The sequence below is a fragment of the Oxyura jamaicensis genome, chromosome 5, assembly GCF_011077185.1.
Source record: "Oxyura jamaicensis isolate SHBP4307 breed ruddy duck chromosome 5, BPBGC_Ojam_1.0, whole genome shotgun sequence".
Classification (NCBI taxonomy): domain Eukaryota; kingdom Metazoa; phylum Chordata; class Aves; order Anseriformes; family Anatidae; genus Oxyura; species Oxyura jamaicensis.
Window position 1 is genome coordinate 25,902,187 of NC_048897.1, and position 15,285 is coordinate 25,917,471.

The following is a 15,285-nucleotide window of genomic DNA, read 5'->3' on the forward strand; positions in this document are numbered from 1 at the left end:
CTTGACTATAAAGACTTAATTTGAATGCAAATATCCTCCACCTGTCAGTAGCCCTGAAATCATTGCAGGTGATGGGGGTATCTAATGATTTCCAAGGAACATAGCTGACATTCTCAGCAGAGAAGTCAGAAGCAGCAGCCCTGGTTAGTCACTAGCAGGATCTCTGCTCCTGGAGAAATGGGAAAGCAGCAGCAAAGGTGACAGAGTAGACAAGCAGAGGTAAAAAAATGGTGCAGAGCAGGTGGACTGGGTCTGCTGTGTCTCTCATCAGCAAGAAAAGGGCTCATGTCCTCTCCGCAGAGGATTCCAGATGGCTGATGTTACTTCCTGTGCTGAATGGAGCAGGAATGAATGATGATGCAATGAGTTATTTGTTTTATTCTGTCTGTCCCTTGGACACAATTCTAATGTGTGCTGTTAATGTTCCTCCCAGGACCATATGTGCTGATTGAAGCTTGCAGGGGGAAATTGTACTTTAGTTCATCCCTCCTGCACTCTCTGGCATGCCCCTGAACCACGCGTAGGAGACAAGGGGCTGGGAGCTGTGGTGGTAAGTCTCGCTATGTCCTTGTCATATAAGGACCACCTCAATCTGAAAGCTATCTTTGACGAGTATTTCAAATGTTGTTCCTGTTCCTTTCATGCTACCCATGGGGGATGAAACAAAATTGTTTCAGGGTCAGGAATTAGATCACTGGGTTCTTGTTCTTCTTTCTGCTCTCATATCAACGGGAATGAACTATATGCCTTGATTGTCTAGGTAGGAATTGGAAAGGAAGAGGATGGCAATTATAAAAAATAAAAAGGACTATATCTCAACAGAGTTCTGCCCTTGGATTTTGAAACTAGCCTTGATTTGAGACAACTAATAGGTTTCAGCTTTCCGTCATTACCCTTAATGACACTCTCCTTTCTATGTCAGTGTCTGTGGGCTACTTCCCTGTGTGCTTTTCCTTCTTGGTTTCAAAACCCTTTGCCACACCTGCAATTATCACTGTTCTGTTGTCTGAATGAGGAGGCTCCATCAATCAAAAGTTCAACCTGAAAGTTACTATGGGAGTCTGCTGACTTTGAGGGTTATTACTGCCCTGTGTAGGATTTCAGGTCATTCGGGTATCTACAAGGTCCTATTGTCACAGTTTGGGTTATCTACTAGGTATTCTGCAGTCTTATGTTGTAACTGTTTGGGTGGAGAAGAGTGGGGAAGTATGCATTGTGATTAAAAGAGGCAGATATCTATTGCTTCCTGCACCAGTGCCGTACAGCCTGTCAGTTTGTACCCCAGCCAAAATGGCAGGGCATCAAGAACAGACTTTACCTTCCAATAGTGCCCTGCCTCAAGTGCAACTGACAATGGAATTAATGGGGCACAGGCAGTGGGAAAGGGGTAACGTGAACTCATGTTTCATGTGCTGCACAATGCTCTTGCCTGCTGGTGCGGGGTTTTCTTAAGAGCAGTGGTAGCCATAAATCACCTGGCAGACATTTGTGCCTGCACCTCTGTAAGCCACTTAGAAAGTGGCTCAGAAACATCTAAGAGGACCAGCTGAAACAATCAGGGGGCAGTTTTAGGATACTTAACTCTGCATATGCCAGGAAGCTTGGTAAAGGGGTGAACAAGATGCAGTCCTCAAGGCTGGCTCACTGTCTGCCAACCAGATAAAAGGGCACCTGTCTTCCCCAGCAAGTCCACGGACTACCTTGGCCTGAGGACTTGCAACAAGGGTGAAACCTAAGTGCACTTCAAGCTACACTTCTGCTCACTTTCTGCTGGGAATCATTCTGGTATTAATGTATTCCCAAAGGGGCATGGAGCTGCTGAACATGTGGGAACAGCTTTTACGCATGTTTGCCTGATTTGCCTGGGCTGTGCAAGGGGCTTCCTCTTTGACAGAAGTTATTTCCCCACAGCACGGACAAGTTGAGGGTCAGCTTGTGCCAACACAGCAGGTAAATCTCTAAAGAAGACCCTAAAATCATCAACATCAAACACCTGTGACAGCATATCTAGGAACTGTCCTACAGAAGGACATAGGTCAGACCATGGCTGAGCCCTCTGGATTTTTGATGGTTATGATTCTTTATAACCATATGTTATGCTTTCCTTGAGATGTTTTTTTGCCTGACCATTCAGAAAAAAACATCAAGCTAGCGGAGGTAACAAATGTTTCTCCTTGAGCTGGGGAACTGTGCTGATGTGCAAACCAGAGAAAAGCTGTAAAAAGAGGGCAACGATTGCTTGTTACTAATCAGATGCTATGAAAATGAAAAGTGATTTTTGCTAAAGAAAAAGGCAACAGTGTAGAGAAGGAAATGTGTATCTTAAAGAAAGGGGCTAAGAAAGTGACAGCTCTTCATCCCCACGTAAAGGAGATAAGTAGATAATTGTCTTTTCCAAAAGACAGAATATTGTTGGTGCTAAACATGAACAGAAAGAAAAATGAATGAAGCTCCACCTTTCAGGGACCCTGCCATCAATGTTTTGTTCTCACGCCAAATTCCCGGACTATAAAAATCAGCCTATAAGCCAAGAAAAACACACTTCCCTGGAAGGATTTTCAAGTTACCAGTCCATGGCAAGATGGAAATAAAAAAGGGGAGGTCGTTTTGGATCTTCTGCCTAATTTGGAGTTGTTGCAAGGGCAAAGAACCAGTTCAGATAGGTAAGAAAAAAAATCTAAGTTTATTTGGTCAAATATTGATCTCTGTAGGTGACAATTAGAGTTATCAAATGAAAACATAACATATTCACAAGAGCTGTGGATATGCTGGAAACTAACATTTTGCTTTTTCATCTTTAATTTAAGCCATATAAGTTTTACAGTTGTTCTGTTTTTTTTTTGTTGTTTTGTTTTCCCACCGCTGTGTATTTTATCAATTGCTTTGTCTTAAGCAACTCACGTTAAAAAGCAGACTCTCTGCATGCAGTTTGCATCAAAAAAAAAAAAAGACACCCTTTTTAACACATTTTGCATACATTTTTAATAGAAGAAGTGTGTCAGCATAATGCCTGCTAAGCTTGATTGACCAGTATGAAATACTGCATTAGGAGTAACCACACTTTTGTGGTCTCTTGTACTGTTACCTCCTGGTTTGGTTCTGAATGTCTTACACTTTTCCTAATAACTTAATATACAAACAACTGATGTGATTGTTATTGCTGTACTAGTAATTCTAGAAATCCACTCCCAAGAAGAAACCAAACTTTCTAATTTTCCCTCATTATTGCGTAAAAATGTGCTAAATTACCCTATTCCACTTTAGTGCTGCAAACAGCTATGTAAATTACAATCCCTTTAAACAACTGTTTTTGTGAGAACTCTTTGGCACTTGAGTTTCTGTTGCGTGTTTTTAACAAGATTAGATTCCTTCTCTGTGCTCCCCTGCTGTTTCTTAGGTATGAATATCTCATAACATTTTAGAGTTCACTGAGTATACTAATAACTGATTTTGATTTTATCTGTGAAGGAAGTTGCCATGTTGTTATTCCTAAACATGATGCATCAACAATGCAAACAAACTTGCTCATTTTTGCTTGCTGTTCTTTCAGATGGGTCTAGATGAGATGCCAAAATCATAATGTAGCAAGCATGTCTTATTTAATTCAAGGTGTAGCTTTCTTTCATTCATGTTGGCTTTATGCATCTCAATGGTATGAAAACTACTTTCTAAAGCGATGTCTTAAATGCCCTTAAAGTATCTAGCAACACTATTGACAGAGATACAACTCAGTTCCAAAACACAAGTTTGTTTGAGATGAAAAATAAGTAGCTCTGAGCTGACTGCTGACGCTGGTGGCAGCCTCAGCTGTGGCTGCCATTTTGCTGAAAACCTGGTGGCCTCTGGAAGGTTCTCCAGGACAAAACTCTTGTCTGTGTTAAGAGGTAGGACTTCCAAAGCAGAAAAAAAAATATTGGCAGCCAGGATGGGATTGTCCTCACTTCACTTTAGATATCTAGAATGTAGATTTATGTCTCCATCTAAGAAGGCACCTCTCAGCAACCTTTGTAGACAACAGAGAGAAACAGCAGCCTTAGAACAGGTTTCATCTCCCTCCTAGCTGGATATCTAAGATAGGGAAGCTAAGCCTCTTCTGCTTCTCCTTAACTTAAAAGTAGCCTGGGTTTGTCTGATCACATTGGAGGTTTCTCTGAAATGGACTTCTAAAGAAATTGAGATGAATCTCATTCCTACAAGCTGGTATCTTCCAGGGGGTTACATTTTTGCATTCAAAAATCTCTAATATTTTTTCAACAAAAAACTAATGCAAGGTGACTCATTAACGTCCCTCCTCTGAATCTTTCTTTAGTCCAGGTCTCTACTGTTGGTAGGAGTGAATGTGCCACCTGGGGCAATTTCCACTTTCATACCTTTGACCATGTTAAGTTCACTTTTCCTGGAACCTGCACATACGTCTTTGCTTCTCACTGCAATGACAGCTACCAGGACTTTAACATCCAGATCAGGCGCAGTGACAAAAATAGTCACCTTATCTACTTCACAGTCACCATTGATGGGGTGATCCTGGAGGTGAAGGAGACTGGCATCACAGTGAATGGAAACCAGTAAGTAATGACTGTACAGCTGTTTTCTTGTGTTGTCATTTTATTGCTAGGTGTTAGCAATCAGTGGTCTGTCTAGAAAGGAGTCCCACCATGTGGAGGTGCAAACAGCTGTGTACAATCTCTTCATAGCACGTTGAAGAGGGCATTGTGAAGAGTCTATCCTGTAGTGGTGGAGATTGCAAGAAGCATGTAAACTACACTTCCCAGGGTTCAACAGCAATGCCGTCAGAAAAGGCGATGTGTATGTAACAAAACATAAGGTGTAGGTTTCCTTAATGTTGCTTGCATTTGGTGGGATTGAGGATAAAATCAACACATTATAGAATTGATTTTGTAGTAACTCACTCAAAACGTTTTTTCTCAAAATGTTATTTCTGTGACACTAACCTTAGTGTTGTTGCTATTCAGAAACAGATCATCCTTTTAGAAGTTTGCTGTTTCCAGATAGATTAGTCTAGAAATGTCACTCTATTGCAGATCACAGCTTGCCTTGGGATCTTCTGTGCAGAGGCCAGAATTTTCAAAGTCAAAATCCATACCTTTAATTCCAATCTGAAATAAACCTGAAAGCAAACTGCAAGCAGAATGTTAAAAATACTCCATGAATAAACAGTCATGTGCAACAGTAATGAAAGCTGTGTGTATTTATAAGGGCAGCCTTCATGAGAAGTGCAGTGTCCTGCTCCCTGCATATAGGTATGAAGGGTTGAGGCAGGCTTTGTCTCTGGGAAGAACACTCTCTCAATCTTGATGGAGAGAAAAATCACCAACATTATGGGCTGTCTTCTATTGATAGCCATCCAGAAACAGCCAAATACACAATAACATCACTCAGATGCATCTCCTAAATCAAAGGGGCAAGAAATCTTCTGTCTTCAAACCATTTTCATATTGATTTTATATATATATATATATATATATATATGTATGTATGTTAGTTTGTTTTTTTGGGGGGGGAGGGATTAGGAAAGTGAATAATAATAGCCTTATTTAAATCAAAAGGTAACATGGCTCTAAGTCACAGAAGTACATTGGAAGCAGAACAGACCGAAATGCATTTGTGACTTCAAAATACCAAGGAAAATCCTGGAGAGATTATGATAGCCTGTGGTATCCTCAAATGGGGAGCAGTATCCCAATATTGTGATCATGCACCTTATAATGCTTGGGCCTCCTTTCATGTAGACAAGCAGTGCTGCATTGGTATAGGTAGACTGGCTAACTTGCTATTGACATGTTCATAACCAAAATACATTGTTTTGTGGATTAAGATTATTAGAATGTCACAGTGGACAAGGTGATAGACCTAAATTAATGCATTAATGACGATGAAGGCTGACCTTGAAAAGAATATCTCCATGTCTCATATGCCTCCTTTTGACTCTAGTTCTTTTCTATATTTCTGAGAGGATTTTATTTATTTATTTTCCAATGCTATATGTTTTGTTCCTTCTAATTTCCAGGATCCCCATGCCATTCAGTTTGAAGAGCATTCTGATTGAGGACACCTGTGCTTACTTCCAAGTCACTTCCAAGCTGGGTCTGACACTCAAGTGGAACTGGGCTGACACTCTCCTAGTATGAACAGCCAGTTAGTTGTTTTTCTCTTGGTGAACCTCATCAATGATGAAAAGCAGAGCTGGATGCAGGCACTGTGTTGAATACTGAGGGGCGGCAGAGGGGGGAGGTATCACTGTGTCTATAAACTGATGGGGACATACCATAATAGTTAATCGTTTCATGGGGCAGGGCAGTAGAGTTGCAACACCCAGGACTCCCTAAGCAATTTTACATGACAAAAGCCACTGTTAACCCTGGAGATAGTATCTCTAGTTATCTGCTTCCTGCATGGGGCACTGGCAGAAGCACAGCTAGTGCCCCCAGCTCTGACTTGTTAGTTACCCTCTTTCTCAATTCACATCGCGTGTGGGAAACTAATCTGTGTGGTCAGTGCAGACCTTGGCCTCTCTCATTCCAGGGCACTGCTGTGGGGGAGTTTCCCTCTGTACATTCACCCCAAAATACCTTCTGCAGTAATAGTGTATTTACACTTTTGGGTGTGAGCATTTATCGTCCACAGTCAGGACTGAGATTAAACAAATGGAAGTTGTATGTCATGTTTAGCAGGCCAAAGAGAGAGAAAGAGGGTAGAAGGTGAACACAGAGGGGGAAAATATATATCAGGAAGCAATCAAGTGGTAGTTCAAATAGTGATTTAATGAAGTATTTGCTTCCCCCTCCCTCTGTACTAGTTAATACCTGAAGTATTACAGGCATCACCTGTGCAGCAGACACAATTTTAGGGTGACATGCCTGTAGGAAAAGCACTGCCTTTTGTAAGTGGACCTGAGTCATGCTACTGTTACCCGCCAAGCAAGTAGGAGTGATTAAGTGCAATAGTTCTATCTAGCAAGGCTGTAATGTGTTAACCTGGCTCAATATTGCCTCTGTGTATGGGCAGAACAAGTTATGCCGGGCAGACCCACCCATAGCAATGCTATGAAGTTTTCCATTTACCCTATGAACTAGAAAAACAAACAAACAAAAAAATAGATACTGCTAAAAGCTGACCAGAAGCTGTTTCTTCACATCTTCCAGCATCAGGGCACGGTTAGCTGCCCAGTACTCTCTACTGGGAGACTCTGGTCCCAGGATTAGTCCAGTATTCGGCACACTGCAGTTAGCTGTTTAATAGGTAGGAATGTCAATTATTGGAAAATCATCATCTCATCTGAATTCAGCCTGTCTGCCAGTAGGTTTTATGGTGGGTTTGTAACTGAGTAACTGAAAAGGGGACTTCTAAAAACAGGTAATAAGCATTTCTGCCAGTGTGCTTTTTTATAGTGAACCATCTGGTAACGTGCTGCTGACTGGGGGGAAAAAGCCTTTAAACTCTGGGTTTCCTCTCTGCTTTTGTTTCTTAGCTGGACCTGGAAGAAACATATAAAGAGAAAATATGTGGTCTCTGTGGGAACTATGATGGCAATAAGAAGAATGATTTGATTTTGGACGGTAGGCCATGAATGCAGTGTGTTCCACAGAGAACAGGAGTGTGTTAATATATGGCATGAAACTTGAATTTTGTTTCCTCTGAGTGGGGTTACAGTTTTCCTGACAGGTGCCCTGAAATACCCCAACGTTTCTGTAGATGGGAGGTGCAACTTAAGAGGCTGTGGGATAATTTGGGATCCTCTGCTGCTTGCAAACTTGCAGATCTCTCAAACCTCATCAGCCCAGTTTAATTGCCCAGTTGTCATGTAGCAACAATACCAGGTTTCCGACTGATAGTACCAAACTTTAAGGAACTTGTAGTCTCAAATGAGCCATGACGGAACTTTCTGTCCTTCCATTTTCATCATTTTACAGCTGGGTATCAAGTCTGATTAGTTTTGGCTCTGAAACAAAATGAAAGTGCCATGGCTGACCCAGACAGGTTTCACTGAGCATCTTTACAGAAACTGCGGTGCCATCCCATGACGCCTTCAGATATTGCACTGGGCTGGAAAGGCCAACACAGCAAACAGATAAGGCTACCGTCCTGCAGCAGGGTGTGTGAGCAGAAAGAAACCTGCGTCCCAGGGTACTTAATGCAGGACTAAAGCCAAAATTGTAATACCATCCCTTCATGTAATACCTAGACTTTTTAGGTCACCAGAAAAATACTGTCATCTACCTCACCCCTTCAGAAAGAACTGTGATATTTGATTAAATATACCACTTGTAGTGGTAGATTTGGAGCTCATTGTCATACTTGATATTAAGATTTTTGGGCACATCTTAGTCATGTTTCTGCCCTTTACTTCACAACCACAATCAGTAAAACCTAGAGCCAGCTCAAAATTTTTTGAGGAAACTGTTCTCTGTTGCGAAGCGTTGCTCCAAGAAAAGCAAGGCTCTTCTTTTATGCTTCTGGGTGCACTGGAACTGATAACCACTGGAATCCAATATTTCTGGTTGAAATATTTATATTTCAAACTTCTGTTTGTCAGAAAAATTTCTCAGATCTAGGATCTATATGGTAATGCCTTGGTCAAGTGTACCCCTATAACTAGTGTAATACATGTATTGTGTGCCTGTCTTCCCATCTTGCCTAGCCTGTGAAAAGTTTTAAGTTCACAGGTGATTATGAGCATGTGCACCTAAGCCTGCACTTTAGGCTGTGATAGTAGAATGAAAGCTAAACTGCATGGCCATTACTCATGCAAATACAGAATTCTTGAAGTCCAAATGCACCCATAAAAAACTGAACTCTGAAAGTGATGACATGCAGTAGAAAGGTCAAGTATCTTATGTGATTATTACTGCCCAGACTGCCAGCAGTTCTTGATACAAGCGTGCCAAATTCCTGGTTCTAGTCCAGCAGATATTATGCCAGGCTGTTGTTTTTTATATTTTGAATGCTGTGGTTAAGCTGAGGCACTTGGTAAAGACCATACTTTGGGCCTTACAGCCCAAAAATGAAGTGCATATTTATAGCAAAATAGCTGATCTAAAGGATTGCAGGCAGTCACTCGTATGCCCCTGGGGATTTTGCAGGATATCAAATGCACCCGAGGCAGTTTGGGAACTTTCACAAAGTTGAGGATCCATCTGAAAAGTGTGCTGATGTGAGTCCAGATGACCACACTGGAAGGCATCCTAGGAGAGAAGATGATAGATGCAGTAAATATGTAAGTATGTGTGGCTAAGGAGTATAACCCCTCCTGAACTACAGTCCTGGAGTGACTGTATGAAACAAGGGCTATTTACAGAGCATGCAGTGAACTGATTTTGTCAGGAGTCCACTCCTGAATGAATCTTGGCAAAATGTTATCTTATAGTTGAAAGAATATCCTATTTGTGATGTTAATGAAATAGATCAGGGAAAATATGCAATTTTATGATAGCTTCCAGTCCAAGAAAAAGAACTTCGTAACAGAAAATTAGACTTGTGTGGCCTCTGGAGTTCCATGTGACCATGAATTTGTGTCATCAGAAATTAGGATGCACATCCAAAAACCTGAAAGTTGGTAAAATGTCAATTATTGCTTTACTTTTCTTCTTCCTATTTTTTTTTTTTTTTCCAGAAAAAATTGTGCAAGAAACTTCTATCCCATTTTGGAAACTGCCCCAAAGTGGTTGCTTTTGATGATTATGTAGCTACCTGCACTGAGGATATGTGCAGCTGTATGGTTAATTCGTCTCACACTGATTTGGTTTCCAGCTGCATATGCAGCACGTTAAACCAATACTCTCGGGACTGTGTCCTCAGCAAGGGAGACCCAGGGGAATGGAGAACCAAAGAACTTTGCCGTAAGTAACTGCTGATCTGGAGATCTCTTTGGGTTAGACATATATGTACAAACCCTGATCCCAGTAGAGCAAATATAGGAGCTCTGTTAACTACAGTGAATTAGTCTGTAGAAGTACTTTTGACAGAAACATTGTTAATGGAAAAACTTCTACAAATTTAACTTGATTTTGCTCCTTCATTAGAACTTATATTAGGATATCTTCCCCCTCCTCCTTATGGCTATTGCTTTTTCCAGCTCTTGTTTGAATTTTACTATGCACAGTTAATTTATAACTAACCTTGTTTTAAATTTTGATGTCTAGTCCAAAGAAGTCACTGAGAAGTCTAACACGTTTGTTCTTAAATGGTCCTCTGCTTAAATGGTCCTCAACTCAGTAGTTGCAGCTACTGGGCAGGAAATCACTATAAATTCAGGGGGAAGGCTACAGGTAGTTCTTCCAAATAGCTGTTGTGAATTGGGATAGAAGATTAATGCAAGAATGACTGATGTTTGAGGCAAAAATAAGTTATTACAATTTTATATATCTGGGTAGAGAGTTCCCCAACCAAGATATGGGAGGAAGGATTTGGGCAGTGATGCAAAGATTTTAGAGCACTTATAACAGTAACATACCACGTTTTCATTTGGTCTCACAGATCAGGAATGCCCAAATAACATGGAGTACATGGAATGTGGAAATTCCTGTGCTGATACTTGTGCTGACCCAGAAAGAAGCAAGATTTGCAAAGCCCCATGTACAGATGGCTGTTTCTGTCCTCCTGGTAAGGCATCTGCTTCTTCCAATTGGTCACACAAGGGACAAAGAGGGATATTGTTCCTTTTCAGTTAGTGGCAATTTTTTTTTCTTTTTGATTTTACACTAAAGGCAGCGAACAAACTGTTTCTTCTAGCATAATTAAGCAACTTCATTCTTGGAAGTCAGATCTCTAAAGATCCAAAATCATAACACTGAAGAAGGGGAGAGAAAGGATATTTTTCTAGGCAGAAAAAAAGGTACAGATGTAGAAAAAGGAAAGAGGTTCTCCAGACAGTAGAAATGCAGCTGAGGATGTCTGGTGAGATACCTCCCTGTTACAAGTCTAGGTATATATCTAGCCTATGGGATGATAGCTATGACTGTAGGTTAAGTCACATGTAAAATAAATGCATTGGTGGGTACATGCTTGAGCAATCTTGCACATGAAGAATTTGAGTTCTGATTTGTTAGATGCACTATTAGAAATTGATGGAAGCTAGCTCACATGCTTACAGTCCGGCATTTGAAAATCCTGCTCATGGTGTAGGATTACAGTAACATGAAGAGATACTCTTTTGTTTTTGTATTGCTGTGCTGCTTTTATTTGAAGTCTAGTAAAAACGCTTCTCATCAATTAACACCTGAGAGGGCCTGGTGTGTTGTTTTCATTAAAATATACCCCAATCGTTTACAGAAATGCTGAATCCTCCAGAGTTTTTTTTGCTTATTCTGATCTTCCTTCGTGGTGTTTCCCAGACTCACCTGAGGAATACTAACTAGCCAATATGTCTGAACAGGAACCATCCTTGATGACCTTGGTGGCAAAAAATGCGTCCCCAGAGACAGCTGCCCCTGTATGTTTCAAGGCAAAGTCTACCCATCTGGAGGGACTTACTCTACTCCTTGCCAAAACTGGTACTGTTGTGAACTTGATTGCACTAACAAGGAAAAGGCAATTATTGCAAAGCATTGATGACTTTCATTCCATTCTTTTCTCCTTTTTTGCTGTTCCTTATGTCTTAAGGAATTATGGTACTAATACAAAAACTGGGGTCTGAATTGCAACAGCCTTCAGAAAAAAACTTTGAGGCAGCCCTCAACCTTACATAGCTATCACCTTATCTTAGAATTGGCAGCAAGTATTGAGCCCAAGTTACTATAATGCAGAAAAATGAGATGCTTTGATGGTTAGTTTAGAAGCATTGGCCACTAAACTGGAGCAGAGGATCGTACCATGTTAATGAGTAATTTTCCAGCCATCTCTAGATTTATAAAGGGCTGTTCCAAGACTTGGATCTCAAAAGTCCTGATCCTTGAGAATGATTTGATTTTGAGCAAAACTTGTAGCTGGAACCCACTCTGCAATAGTGAAATGTGTTAAGACCTTGGGTATGTTCTTTTCAGAAGAGATATTTCTTACTCTGATATCTATCTAGTGAATGAACAATTCTATGTATTTTTGTGCTTCTGAAATACAGTATGTTTTCTTAACCTTAGGAATAACCTTTTCAGTAGGGAGCAGTGGATTACACTGTGGCACATGGTGGGGCAGAGCAGATATTCTGCAAACCCCTTTGGATCAAGTATTTTCTACATTGTCCTCAAATGCAGGAAATACTCTTGAAAACCTGCAGTTTTGAGGAAATGAACTTGATGGGCTTTGGGTGATTCCCATAAAGCCACATCCTCGCTTACTCTTCACAAAGCCCAAGCTGACATGGCCTGGATGTTCTCCTCTTGTGTGCACAGCTCTAAGAACTAAGAACTAACACAGCTCATTAACTCAGGTCCTCCACAGTAAGCTGCTGAGAAGTCACATCAGCAACTTGCTGAATGGTTGCATCAATAACATAAAATGTTGCAAGATCCTGCTCAAAAAGATTCTTCATTTTAAAAAGTTAAGTAACCAGTTCAGGCCCTGGAATGTTTCTTTCTTGACCAACTCTCTGTAGTGTCTCTGAAGGACTTAGTTTGAAGCCTAGTGCAGTTAACTCCAATCAATAGGCATTCAACTTTTATACTCTAAGGGCCTAGTATAGGATCTTCCTTCTGCTTGGATTTAGTAAGCAAATGAATAACAAGCAGCTAGTAAGACGGAGAAAGAGGGTCCGATCAGATACAGATCTCAGTCTTTGCTCCTTTAAAGTGTATTTATTCTAATTACTCCTTTTTTGGATTTTGTACAGCACTTGCAAAGGAGGCCACTGGAGCTGTATCTCTCTGCCTTGTTCTGGAAGTTGCAATATAGATGGAGGTTTCCATATAACTACGTTTGATAATAAGAGGTTCAATTTTCATGGTAACTGCCATTATGTCTTAGCTAAGGTATGAACAATCTCCCATTTCACTCCTGAATCTCTAGACTAGCATGAAGCATTAAGCTGTGCTGAAGCTTGATATGACTTCATTTGATTAAATGACCTCAATCCAACAAAGCACTTCAACACATGCTTAACCTTAAATCACATAAATTTTTCCATTTGCAATGGACTGCAAGTCAACTGTGATGTTAAGCATTAAGCTTTTGCAACTTCAACACAGTTTTTTTTTTTTTTTAGTGAATTCCTTTTCTTATTTGATTTATTAGTGTAGATTAAAGCATTCTTCTGAAGCTTTCTTCATGTGTGACTGTCAAAAGGAAGTGGATGAGATGATTACTTCACAAAGATTGACTACCATGTGACTGCAAATACATGATCTGTACAGGTTGATGAAAAAAATACAGGGAAAGGCAATGATCATTCTTGGTTTTGGCAATGAAATAAAGCTGCAGTTAGAGATTAAGTGCACCACTTCTTTCATTATTACATTTTAGCCTTTCAGAGACACATTTTTTCCCTTCCAGCTCCCTTCCTATAGCATGCTAACAATATCTGCACATCCCTCTCACCTCTTTTCAGAACACTGATGACACATTTGTGGTGATTGGAGAGATCGTTCAGTGTGGTACATCAAAGACAATGACTTGTTTGAAGAATGTAATAGTCACACTAGGAAGAACTGTAAGTAACTTGCCTTAGCTAGTGACACAATCTGTCACTTTTACTTAGGTTCAAAGATGGTGTTTCTCTAATACTGTGGACTCATTTGGATCAGTTGCAGTCCTGACGCTGTAGGATTAATATCAGCAGATGATACATTGCATGTGTTTATTAGTTTTGTTCTACAAGAGTTATTTGCTTTCCACTCCTTTTGGATTCTGTTTTTTTTACCGTTTTCTTTAGAGGCAGGTGGTTCAAAATTATTCTTGTTGACTTTCCCTGTCTTTTCCATGACTTTAAAGTTTTTCATTTATTCATTTTTGATAGATGTAGGTTTCCTTCCAAGACCCTTGTATTTTTATAGCAGCTTTGAGTCCTGAGGTTTTCCCTAATGCAATGAGTGAAGTAGTAGAATTTTCCAAATGAAGGCTTGAGATTTCTCCTACTGAATATTATGCTATGATTCAAACTGAATTCAATGGGAACAGACTTAGAATAAACCTGTGTATATTTGGGAGTGCATAAATAGTATCACTAAGGCATGGATTCATTATGTCTAAATGGTATTTAACTGGTGTAGTCCTAGCTGGGTTAGGAGACTCAGCATCTTAACCTCCTTCTGTAGTCAGCAAAGGAACATAGGGATCTTCAAAGGACAAGTCAGTCCATCAAATATATGAGCTGGCTTCTGGAGGTGCTTGTCTCTATCCATAGGAGGAGCCATGTCTCTATGAGGGAGTTTGAGTCAGGTAGCTCTCATTTGGGGTATGTTACATTTCCAATTAGATGGATCTGAACCTACATGAAACATCCTGAGTGCAATTCTCCAAAAGATAACTAACCTCTTAAGTAAGCAAGAGGACTTTAGTCAAGGTTGTTGTCTATGGAGACTTTTTTTGGTTTGTTACAAAGTACAGGTTTGTTCTGTGGCACTGTATGGTATCCAGACACTGAGTTATATTGAACTCAGAGGTAATCATGTTCTGAAGACATAACTTGTTAATGTTTATGGAAGCTTGTGAGGTTGTGCTGTCTATTTTGTGCCATATGCATTCATTAATATGGGCTTTTTTCTTTTTCCCTGCAGACAATAAAAATATGTTCCTGTGGAAATATCTACATGAACAATTTTATTGTGAAGCTGCCAGTAAGCAAAGGTAAATGTCCTTCTTCACATCGTTGTCAGCCTAGCCTGCATCTATTTAAAGACAGATTCCTGCTCCTTTCTCTGAAGAGCCAGACCCTGCCCGTTGTCAGATCCCTTTAACCTAGGTGGATACAAGGTCTGGGAGTCCCTGGGGATTCCTGTGTGCACAGAATGCATTGGTAAAAGGGAATTCCTGTTTACTGAGCTTTATAAAGATTTGCAGGTACAGACATACGTTTTCACTTCTCTTCTTAGATGGCATCACCATCTTCAGACCCTCTACATTTTTTATCAAAATCTTGAGCTCAATTGGAGTACAGATTCAAGTGCAAATGAAACCTGTGATGCAGCTCTCCATAATGGTTGATCATTCTTATCAGAATCGCACATCTGGTAGGACATATCACATTCTTTCAGTTTGCTCTTAAATCAAGTTTTAGCTGCTTGTCTATCAGTTTAAGCAAACAAATTACTTCAATTTATATTGGCTTTGGTATGTTAGAACCCTTGATTAAATCTATAGCCTTCCTGGAACAAAGAATTGGCCAAAGCCTTCAATTTG

At 40.2% G+C, this 15,285-nt stretch overlaps 1 protein-coding gene across 3 annotated transcripts in view; it reads left to right on the forward strand.

Moving 5' to 3' along the window:
* Positions 1–643: 643 nt before the first annotated feature.
* LOC118168642 (mucin-5B) overlaps positions 644–15,285 on the forward strand; it is a 45,566-nt gene continuing 30,924 nt past the window's right edge. Inside the window, exons 1-13 of one of the 3 annotated variants that reach the window (XM_035329188.1) lie at positions 644–1,950; positions 2,464–2,663; positions 4,310–4,565; positions 6,029–6,143; positions 7,490–7,577; positions 9,102–9,235; positions 9,632–9,857; positions 10,495–10,620; positions 11,393–11,510; positions 12,782–12,920; positions 13,496–13,597; positions 14,664–14,733; positions 14,979–15,116. In XM_035329188.1, coding sequence (XP_035185079.1) covers positions 2,582–2,663; positions 4,310–4,565; positions 6,029–6,143; positions 7,490–7,577; positions 9,102–9,235; positions 9,632–9,857; positions 10,495–10,620; positions 11,393–11,510; positions 12,782–12,920; positions 13,496–13,597; positions 14,664–14,733; positions 14,979–15,116 — 1,594 coding nt within the window. In that variant the 5' untranslated portion in view covers positions 644–1,950; positions 2,464–2,581. Of the gene's footprint in view, positions 2,664–4,309; positions 4,566–6,028; positions 6,144–7,489; positions 7,578–9,101; positions 9,236–9,631; positions 9,858–10,494; positions 10,621–11,392; positions 11,511–12,781; positions 12,921–13,495; positions 13,598–14,663; positions 14,734–14,978; positions 15,117–15,285 lie in introns of all 3 variants that reach the window. The other 2 variants (XM_035329187.1, XM_035329189.1) reach the window with 2 other exon arrangements.